General features: G+C 36.3%; 1 protein-coding gene across 2 annotated transcripts in view; it reads left to right on the forward strand.

The window, feature by feature from the left end:
* Positions 1-11558, forward strand: part of ACADM (acyl-CoA dehydrogenase medium chain) — a 40857-nt gene that overhangs the window by 16205 nt on the left and 13094 nt on the right. For both annotated transcript variants that reach the window (XM_027770868.1, XM_006146055.2), the window contains 3 exons: positions 2042-2150; positions 9522-9662; positions 10263-10358. In XM_027770868.1, coding sequence (XP_027626669.1) covers positions 2042-2150; positions 9522-9662; positions 10263-10358 — 346 coding nt within the window. The remainder of the gene's footprint in view (positions 1-2041; positions 2151-9521; positions 9663-10262; positions 10359-11558) is intronic.

An 11558-nucleotide genomic window follows, 5' to 3' on the forward strand; every position in this document is an offset into this window, starting at 1 on the left:
AGGAATGTGTCTAATTCAGAAGAGCCTAGGAAATATGAAAAGTAGAGGAATTGGGTTTGGTACTTTGGAAGAATCTTGGAATTTTTGAACTAGTATTCCACAGAAAGAAGAACAAGCTTATATGTTTACTTCAGGAAAGAAGGTTAAAATTAATGGGTGAAAGTTAGAAAAATGTATAATTTCGTTCAACATAAGGACAACTTTTATAGCAGTCCTGTCCAATATGTGTTAAGTTGACATGGAAAATATTGTATTAAGTATCACTGCAAGTATATAGTCACTTTCTAAAAGATTTTTTTTTTTTTGGCAGTAGGAATAATATATAATTGATAAATGGCCTGCCTTTCCTTGTCTGCAGAAATTCTATGTATTTGCGTGTTCTACAGTATAGTTTTCTTTCTTTTTAAATTTAAAAAAAAATGATTTATTTATTTTTATTTGCTCATTCATTTATTTTAATTTGACCAGAGAGAGACAGAGAGAGATGGAAAGTGAGAAAGCAAGCCACCAGGTCTAGGACTCAAACCATGGTCGGCCATGTGGGAGTGTCTAGCACCTTAGCCACCACACCACCTACTGGACCTCTCTACAGTACAGTTTTCTAGCAAGTAAAGCAGTAAGTTGTTTATTTTGAACATATCTATTCTTTAATTAAGAATACATTAAATGTATACAGTTTTACAGAGAGCTGTATTCTGGTTTTTTTCTTTTTTTTGGAGAGGTTTTTGCTCTAGGGCGCATATGCTCACCAGAAAGACAGAGAGAGACAGAAAGCAAGAAATCACCCCCCGCAGGGGGATGGCCATGCCGCAATTCCTTCTCCATTCTCCTCTGGGATCTTGGTCTGCACACAAACCCACCCACCCGGCGTGAGTTTAAACACTGGGTCCAAGACTTGAACTGCATTTGACTACATGGGAGTCCAGCGACATAGCCATTATGCCAACTGGTCCCAAAGTGCTGTATTCTTATTTTTAAGTAACTCTGTATAATACGGGTTGAGTATCCTTTATCTGAAATTCTTGAGACCAGAGATGTTTCAGATTTGTGAGTTTTTTCATTTTGGATATTGGAATATTTTACATTCATGAAACAGCTTGGGGATAGGACTCAACTTTAAAAACAAAATACAACTTGTATTTCATATATATTGTATATACATTGTCTAAAGGTAATTTTACACAGTAGTTTTTATATTGCATCATGTCACATGATGTAAAGTGTTGAATTTTCACCTTGTGGCATCATGTTGGGGCTCCAAAAGTTTTGGATTTTGGAGCATTTTGGATATTTATTAGAGATGCTCAACATGTATCATCAAGTAATAAAAAAATAAGCTGTTAAAATTCAGCAAGTTGAGAGAAATCTAACAGTACAATTAGTAGTTTTCCAATATTAGTAAATTATACTCCTCATATAATAACCCAAGCTACATAATTTATATGAAACAAGAAAATGATTTTCACCTCTTTTTTAAACTATTATTAAATAAAACTATAGAGTGAATGGTAATTTATTGGTTTGAAAGCATAGAAAGTAAATCTGTTGTCTGAAGAGGAGGTTTGACTGTTTTATATTGTTTATTTTTCTTTCCATTTCATTTCAGAATCTTTCTGAGAAAATTTTTCTGTAGGGTAAATCTAGCAAATATTTATAATACTCAACTATAATAAAAACATTCTTTGCTGCATAAAGGGGATAGTAGTCAAAACGTAGAGGTTTCTGTCTCATATCATTCCCTTTCAGAGACAGTCCTGTTTGCTCTGCTTTTCCAGATAACTTTATATTCATGTTATCGAAAAAAAAAGAAGAAAACAAAACAAAACTAAATACCTTGTTAGTTACAAGTAGATTTGGGTTGAAATAGTCATTCTGCCACAAATTAGGTATATGACTGGACAAGTTTCTAAGCTTATCCAATTCTTGATTTTCTTATCTATAAAATGATGGTAATAAAACTGGGATTGTTGGGAAAATTAACTAAGTTATTACTCACCATGTCTCGTTTATATCATTATCATCATCCTCATGTTTGTGTTAGGTATTTCTTATTGGCACGTACTGATCCAGATCCCAAGGCTCCTGCTGGTAAAGCCTTTACTGGATTTATTGTGGAAGCAGATACCCCAGGAATACAGATTGGAAGAAAGGTAAAGTGTGTATTTATCAGTGATTAATGCCTCAAATATTATTTCAACTATAAATATCAAAATTACTATTTAGTTTCCTTTAATGAAAGCATCTTGTTTTAGCTTTTTTTTTTTTTTTTTAAAAAAAGCTATGTTTTGATGATGCCAGATGAAGTAATCTGTATGTTGCTGCAGATATTAAGAATAGTCATTTTGAGACCAGCAGTTAGCGTAATGGCTGTGTTGCTGGACTCCCATATAGCTGACCGTGGGTCGAGTCCTGGACCCCGTGACCTAAACTCATGCCTGGCACGTGTGTGTGCGTGCCCAAGATCCTGAGAGGAGAATGGAGGAGAGGGGATTGCGGTGTGGACATCCCCCATGGGGGGTGGTTTCTCACTTTCTGTCTCTCTGTCTCTCCCTGTCTGTCTGGCGAGTGCACAGGCCCTATAGCAAAAAAAACTCTCAAAAAAAAAAAAAAAAAACCTTCAAGGTCCAGTGAATTAGTCATTTCAAGTTGTTTTAAGAGAGTGGCTTTTCATGATACCAACCTGTGAAGGAGGCTGATCATATCCTCATAGCAACCTTTCACTAGAATAAAATACAATTATCCCCACTGTATAGAATAAAACAATGTGACCCAAGTGAATTACCTGTGATCATATAACACTAAGAAAAATCACTGCATGAAAAAAGTGCAAGAATAGCAGGGAGTCTTGATATAGAAAAGCAAGAAAATTTTATATAAATAGCAAAAGGTAATTTAACATTTTTTTTAATTGCCAGAGGGAACATGCTTTTGCCAGAGAGAAACAGAGAGACCAAGAGAAAGAGAGGGAGAGAGAGAAAACACCACCTAATGGGTTTTTTTAAAACTGTAATCTCTTCTCTTCTGGCTAATCAGGTTTGGGACACAAACAACACACACATGTACTAGGCATATTTTCCAAGCTGCCAGAGCTGGGATTTGAACTATATGGTCAGCCATGTCGAATCCATCTCCTTTAACCACTATGCTAAGGGACCTTCATTAGGGATGCTCAACATGTATCATCAAGTAATAAAAAAATAAAGCAGCTGTTAAAATTCAACAAGTTGAGAGAAATCTAATAGTACAATTAGTAGTTTTCTAATATTAATAAATTATACTCATATAATAACCCAAGCTACATAATTTATATGAAACGAGAAAATGATTTTCACCTTTCTTTTTTAAACTACTAGTAAATAAAACTATCGATCGAATGATAATTTATTTGTTGAAAGCATAGTAAGTAAATTTGTTGTCTGAAGAGATTTGGAAGTTTTATATTTATTTTCCCTTATGTTTCATTTCACAATCTTTCTGAGAAAATTTTTCTGGAGGGAAAAATTAGCTTATTTGATAAGTATTACAGGGGCCAGCAGGTGGTGTAGTGGTTAAGTCACTGGATTCCCACATGGCCAACCACAGTTCAAGTCCCAGACCTGGCAGCTTGAAACTCAACATGGAATACGTGTGTGTGCATGCCTAAAATCCTGTGAGAGTGGAGGAGAAGTGATTGCAGCGTGGCCATCCCCCAGAGGTGATTTCTCCCCTCCATCTCTCTCTGTCTCTTCAGTGAGCACACAGCACTATAGTAAAAATCTCTCAAAAAAAAAGAGAAAAGTGTTACAATCTGAATATTTGGGGATAATTCCTTATCTAATGTAGCCTAAAGAGGGACCAGCAGGTTCTCTCTCTCTCTCTCTCTCTCTCTCTCTCTCTCTCTCTCTCTCTGTCGTTTCTGGTGAGGGCACAAGCCCTGTTACAAATTTAAAAATAATAATGATACGTAAAATTATTATTTTTTTTAAAAAGTGGCATAAAGAGAAAAGAGTTTTAAGCTTGACCAAACAAAGAGGGAAGGAAACAAAGTCATTAAAGTAATCCCAGTGAGATTACAACTCTGGGAGCCAGAGGGGACATGGTTGTTAAGACACTGGCTACCACATGGCTGATCACAATTTGAGTCCCAAACTGGGTGGCTTGAAAATCACGCTGGGCATGTGTACGCCTTAAATCCCAGAAGAATGGAGAAGCAATTGCAGCATAGCTACTACCCCTTGGGTATGATTTCTCACCTTCTCTTTCACAATCTCTATCTCTGGCAAGTGCACACACCCTAAAATGAAAACCTAAATAATAATAATAATAATGAGAGAAAGTAAAAAAAGATTACAACTCTGAGAATATGAAGAGGAGACTCAATTTTCAAGCTTTTTCATAAAATGAATTTTTAAAAAAGAAAAGCTAATAGTGACCAAATGATATTTTTAATCTAAGGAAAAGGAGAATTATAGAAAGTAAGAGTTACTGTAGACCAGCACTGGTGGCACAGTGGTAACACAGCACTCTGATGCTGAAGTCATGTGGGAAGGTCCTGAGTTCACGAGTCACAGTTTCCAATACAGGCTGTGTGAGCATGAGTGTGCCCGTGATCTTGGCAGGTTGAGGCTGGGGGAAAATTGTGGCATGAAGACACTGTTCAGGATGTGTGTGTGTGTCTCTCTTTTCTCTTTCTCAGAAGAAATAAATACCTAAAAAACAAATTACTTAAAGGTTACATGAATATATCCTCTTCTTCCCAGATGGATAAAGGTTCGGATTATCTGATCACTCATTAGAATAGGGTGGCATTGGGGCCAGCAGATAGCGTGGTGGTTAAGGTGCTGGATTCCCACATGGCAGACTATGGTTCAAATCCTGGACCTGGCACCTTGCCCTCTTCTCCCCATAAAAAAAAAAAAAAAAAAAGAGAGAGAGAGAGAGAGAGAGAGAGAGAAAAGAAAGAAAAAGAAAAAAAAAAAAGAATAGGGTGGCATAGCCGGACCTGGAAAAACTAATTTGAATGGATCAAGTTAAATGAATTTCTAAACCTGTTACGTGTATTTGTAAAATCCTGCTTTATTAAAACCTGTTAGCATCTCTCCATTGTACCCACACTTTCAATGCGTAAGAGTATATATTGGATTGTTGGAAAAGTCATGATATAATTTTGCATAGAAAAATATAGAAAAGAATATGCATGACTTTTCTGATGACCCAATAAAAGGGATAAGTATTTAAGAAGCTTAATGTCACAGAATTTTATGTGAAACAAACTTTATGTTACAGATAACTTCTTTATGTCACAGAATTTTAATAATTAGTAATTTAATTTTTATTATTATTATTTTTTTTAACTGTGATACAAGCACTCATGAGAGAAACAGTGTGAAAGCAATCGCTCAGATTCAGGACTCGAATAAGAGGACACATGGGAATCCAGCACCTTAACTACCACGCCACCTGCTGGTATCTATGACACAGAATTTTACATGTTTTTACATGTTATTTTACTTCAGTCTGTTCACTAAATATTAAAAGTGATACACAAGGGGCCAGCAGGTGGTTTGGTGGTTGAGGTGTTGGACTCCCACATGGCTAACTGCAGTTTGAGTGTTGGACTTGATGACTGCTTTCTTACTTTCCCTCTCTCTCTGTCTCTCTCTGGTGAATTGGAAAATAATAATAAGTAAAATAAAATATATAGCTCTTTTAAGAAAAAGTGAGATCCAAGTGAAATAATTTACTCAAGGTCACCATCTTAGAGGCAGAGTCGAGATCAGTACTGAGGTCTGCAGGAACTTGCCCATTGCAGTTTCTGGCATTATTGTGCTTTATTTTCTTTGGAGAGGAGATATTAAAAGTAGACACCACATTACAAATAAAGCTGATATTGTCATATGTAACAAAATATAAGTACTAAGACTCTTACTTGTAAGAAATTAGTTTTTTATTTATGTAATGAATCCCATTTCCTTCTGAGGAATGGTTGCTAGCAATTCGGCTTATGGCCCTTCTCTAGAAAATGTAAAGTGCCTAACAGCTTTAATTTTTTTTCAGTAGTAAATTACTCCTGATTTTCTAAATCTTGCTGTTATAATTTCATTTTCTTTTTTTTCCCCCCTTTACTCATGAAAGAGCATGTGCATGAGAGAAGGAGCTATGAGCACCTTTCCCTGGGTCTGGTCTCACTGCAGACCCGTTCCTTCAGTCTTCTAGCCCATCAGATGCTGGGCACTATTGCATATGCTTGGCATGTTTCAGACTGACTGGGCCAAGGATTCAGACATCAGTCACCATGTAGGCTTTCTTGATAAGCCCATTACTACTGTGCTATGAAATTGGCCCTTAGTTTTACTTTTTTGTTTTCTTGCCCAACTGTTTTACTTAAAAAATCAGATTCAATTAGTACTTATTATTTGAGTGCATGTAACAGTCTACACAGTATTCTACATATCTGGGATACCATAAGGATCAAAAAAGACAAAAATCCCTGTCCTTGAGGAGCCTGCTTCTAGTGAGGTAGATAGATAATTGCATTTTATATAGTTAAGCCTCCTTAAGTCTTTTTCTTAAACAAATGGGTTTTTCACTCTCGTGAGATTTGATATTTTCAGAATGTTTGGTGTTTTAGAAATACATTGTTTATATAAGTCCTGGAAGCATTTTTTTTTTCCTTTTATTTGACCACATAGAATGAGAGAGAGAGAAGAAAAGTGAGAAAGCAAACAGCCAGGTCTGGAACTTGAACCACGTTTGGCCTCGTGGGAATCCAGCACCTTAACCACTGTACTATCTACTGGCCTCAGTCCTGGAATCATTATGATTTTAAACGTTAGTGGAGTTTGGGGGTGAGTATGAGTACAGGAAAGAGTGAGTAGTGTTTTCTCTTTACCTCTGAATGGTAGTCTTAGGTACTAGAGTTTATTAACTTACAAAGACAAAAATAAAAGGATGTTGCTTTCTTTCAGGAACAAAATATATTTTATTGTCACTATTTCCTCAAACCTGGATATCAACTATTAATATTGAAGCCAGCAAATTAAAGGATTATTTTATGGCTCCATTTGCCATTGTTCCTTATCCTGTTTGTTAAAATTTTGATTTGTTACTGTTGTTAAAGAGTTTTGGGGACCAGCAGTTGGCATAGTGACTATGTCACTGGACTCCCATGTAGTTGACCACAGTTCGAGTCCTGGACCCAGTGGCTTAAACTCACTCTGGGTGGGTGTTGTGCACACGTGCCCAAGATCCTGAGAGGAGAATGGATGAGAAGGGATTGCGGCATGACTATCCCCCCAGGGGGGTGATTTCTCGCTTTCCGTCTGTCTGTCTGTCTGTCTAGCATACGCCCCCTATAGCAAAAACCCCTCCAAAAAAAAAAAAAAAAAGACAAAGAGTTTTGATGTGTGCATTTGCTCAAATGATTCAGGACAATGCTACTAGTTACATACAGAAAGAGAAATAAAGTACATTTGTCAAAATGTCAACAATTTGTAAATCTAGATAAAGGGTACATAAGTATTCATTATACTACTCTTTTTAAATTTATTTATTTATATTAATTTACTATATCTCACTATAGCATACAAAATGAGATTGTCCATCCGGAATACACTGTATATTGGCTCAGTCAAGCACATCAACATACGTATTATCGTCAACAAATAATTTTCCATTTCTTGTTTCCTGGATACTTTGCTTTTTTTTTCCATCCTAGCTGTGCTTGCTATTGAAAATATTTAGATTAATTAAGATCTTTAGTGAATCATAATACTACCATTACAAGTCTTCTGGTGGTTTGAACATTTTCAAAACAAAATGTTGAGGGAATTTAGCTAGTTTAGCAGTTTCTTATAAAGTTAAGCATAAACTTAGCACATATCCAGTACTCCTAGGTGTTTAGTCAAGAAATTGAAATGAAGATCTATACACGAGTGTTTATAGCATCTTTAATGATTGACAGAAAGCAGAGAGGGATGTGTGTGAACTGTGAATGGATAATGTATATATGGTACATACATTTAGTGGAATACTACTCAGCAGTCAAAAAAAGTATTGATCATGTAGTGACATAGATGAGTCCCAGAAGCAGTATGCTAAGTGAAAAGTCACACACAAAAGGCTGACCTTTTTGTCCCACTTTCACGACATTCTGGAAAAGGAAAATTGTATGGAGAGAAATCAGATCAGTAGTTGTCAGGGAGCAGGGATAACATAAGGGAATTCACTACAAAGGGAGAACAAGGTAAATTTTTGGGGTGCTGAAATATCCTGTATCTTGATTGTGGTGGTGGTTACACACATGTACACTTGTCAAAAGTATTAGAAATATATATGGCAAAAGAATGAACTTTTCTGTATGTAAATTCTACCTCATAAAGCTGTTTTTTTGTTTTGTTTTTTTTTTTTTGAGAGGTTTTTGCTATAGGGTGCGTACACTTGCCAGAAAGACAGAGAGAGAGACAGAGAGACAGAAAGCAAGAAATCACCCCCGGGGGGGATGGCCACGCCGCAGTCCCTTCTCCATTCTCCTCTCGGGATCTTGGGCACGCACACACACGTGCCCGGCACACGCGCCCAGCCTGAATTTAAGCCACCGGGTCTGGGACTCAAACCGCAGTCAGCTACATGGGAATTCAGCGACATAGCCATTATGCTAACTGCTGGTCCCTATAAACCTGTTTTTAAGAAAGCACTTGAAGAAAACAGAAAATCAGTTTTTACTAAGTAGATGACTTTACTAGCTGTATTAGGTAAGCTAAGATTAAGTCCCAAATCAGATTATATTTGTGAATTTTTTTTTTAAGAGAAGTTTTTGCTGTAGGACACACGTGTGCTCACCAGAAAGACAGAGACAGAGAGACAGAAAGCGAGAAATCACCCCCCAGAGTGATGCCGCAATCCATACTCCTCCATTCTTCTCTCTTGATCTTGAGCATGTATGCACATACGCCTGTTGTGAGTTTAAGCTGCCAGGTCCCAGACTCAAACCAGTTGACTGTGTGGGAGTCCAGTGACATAACCATTATGCCATCTGCAGATCCCCTGAAATGTTTTTCTTGGCACTTGTAAAAAAAGATACCTTTTGTGGCTAGGCAGTACTACAGTAGTAATGTGACTGGACCCAAATGGGTAAAGTTCTGGGTTCATGTCCCAGGACCTACCTGAGTACTCCTGGCACCCTGTGATCTAGGCCAGCTGAAACTGGGGGGCGGATTGTGGTGTGAAGACCCTGTTGTGGGTATCTATCTCTCTCAGATTAGAAAAAAGATAGCTTTCAAACATATAATGAAATTTGTTTTTGTAAATGTTATATTTTTATAGGTCTTTATTGTTGATTTCAGAGTTGGTGAACCTTTTTTTTTTAAAGAAATAGATGAGACTGTATTCCAGTAATGTTTTATTTTCAAAACAGGTATCAGAAGCCATACTTTGTTCACCCCTGTTTTAGATAATTGCAAAAAGCCATAAAACAATGATTAAAGCAAAAGTTGATGCAAGCTTATAAAGTCTTCCTTAAAATATATTGATTTTCTTGTTAGGAATTAAACATGGGCCAGCGATGTTCTGATACAAGAGGAATTGTCTTTGAAGATGTGAGAGTGCCTAAAGAAAATGTTTTAATTGGTGAGGGAGCTGGTTTCAAAATTGCAATGGGAGCTTTTGATAAAACTAGACCTCCAGTAAGTAATATGAGTTCTATAGAATCTATTATATATTACATTAAATAAGTAATTTTCTTTTAACATTTTATGGTTGGTGCGTTTTACTTTTTTAATATATGATTATTTTAAAGGTGGAAAATACTGTTTTCTTTATATCTTAGAATTATTCAACTTTTTTGCTTTATGGAAATGACAGAAATCATTTTAACAGTGCGAATTTATCATAGTTGCTGCTAGATTGTCAGAGAGGGAACCCATACTTAACTTGATAATTACTATTTCTGTATATCCATTTTCTATTACTATACTCATTAAGTATGTTTCTCCTAAGAAGGGAGAAAAACGGGCACAAATTGCCCACTTCTCTTAAAGAGAAGTAAGGACTGTTCTCTCAGCTAAGACCCTGTACCTTAGAAATGCCTTCTGTTACCTTTAATTCATAAATAGTATAAACTTAAGTTCTTGTCTTCCTCCCCTTTCCAATTTTCCTGTTGCCTTAAACTAGGAGTTATTTTCTCTATTAGTAATCCCTTAATTTAGAATTTTAGGCAAATAGCTGTATATTGTGTGTTTTAAAGACATCATGAACTTTTGCTTTATACAATGTTACACTCCTAGGTAGCAGCCGGTGCTGTTGGATTAGCACAAAGAGCTTTGGATGAAGCTACCAAATATGCCCTGGAAAGGAAAACTTTTGGAAAGCTACTAGTAGAGGTAATTTTTATCCTTTTTTTTTAGTTTGGCTATTGGGTGCATATGCTCACTAGAGAGAGAGAGAGATAAAAAGTGAGAAATCACCCCACCCCCCAAGAAAAATGTCCATGCCACAAACCCTTCTCTTCCATTCTTCTCTCAGGATTTCAGACATGCATGTATACATGCCTGGTATGTTTTTTAAGCCCAGAGGTCTGGGACTTGAACTGCACAGTCAGCCATGTGGGCTCCATGCCCCTGGCTAGCCTAATCATTGTACATCTTATAGCATACAGTATGGTTTTTCTCAGCATGTGTACATGTGTTGTATGTGTACATGTCAATCAAAGATATTACCATATGTCATTTTCAACAGATAACTTTACATTCTTATATGTTTTTTCCTTGAGCCCCTCCCATCCATCCCCTACTCTCCACCTTTTCCTATATAACATCTGGTATCTATGCTTGCCCTCTCTGCTATTATATCTTTGAATTTTTGAATTTCTGCCATAGATTTGGGATATGTTTTATAATGGGAACTGCTATTTAATTCCTTCAACAAAGAGTAATTAAACGCTTATTATATTAAAATACTAATACAGTCACTCATTGCTTAATGATAGGGATACTCTTGGAAAAATATACCATTAGGCACTTTTGTTGGGCAGACATCATAGAGTCTACTTACATAAACCTAGACAAGCCAGCAACAAACCGACGGTATATGATAAAACCTGCATGCTCCTTATGTAACTACCATCACTTATGATAACCATAACTGGCCAAAACATCTTTATGTGGTGTATGACTGCCAGTGAACACTTGCCTTATTCTTGTAGGCAGTATTCTAAGTACTTTACATTTATTCAGTCATTTTAATTCTCATAATACTGTGCAATAGGTGCTGTTATTTCTGTTTATTACATGTAACAGCATTAGACCTAGCTAATAAATGGTGGAACCAAGATTTGAACCCAGTAGTTACTTATTTAAAGAACCTGTTTTTGGGGCCAGCAAGTGGTGCAGTGGTTAAGGCACTGGACTCCACATGGCTGACTGTGGTTCAAATCCCAGACCTGGTGGTTTACTTTTTCACTTTCTCTTCTTCTCTCTGGTGAATTAAAAACATAATGATAATAAACAAAATTAAATTTATATATATATATATAATATACATTTCTATAAATATTCCCCCTTGTTTTTCTTTAAATTTATTTT

This window comes from Tupaia chinensis, unplaced genomic scaffold (genome assembly GCF_000334495.1).
Source record: "Tupaia chinensis unplaced genomic scaffold, TupChi_1.0 Scaffold000164_1, whole genome shotgun sequence".
Lineage (NCBI taxonomy): Eukaryota > Metazoa > Chordata > Mammalia > Scandentia > Tupaiidae > Tupaia > Tupaia belangeri.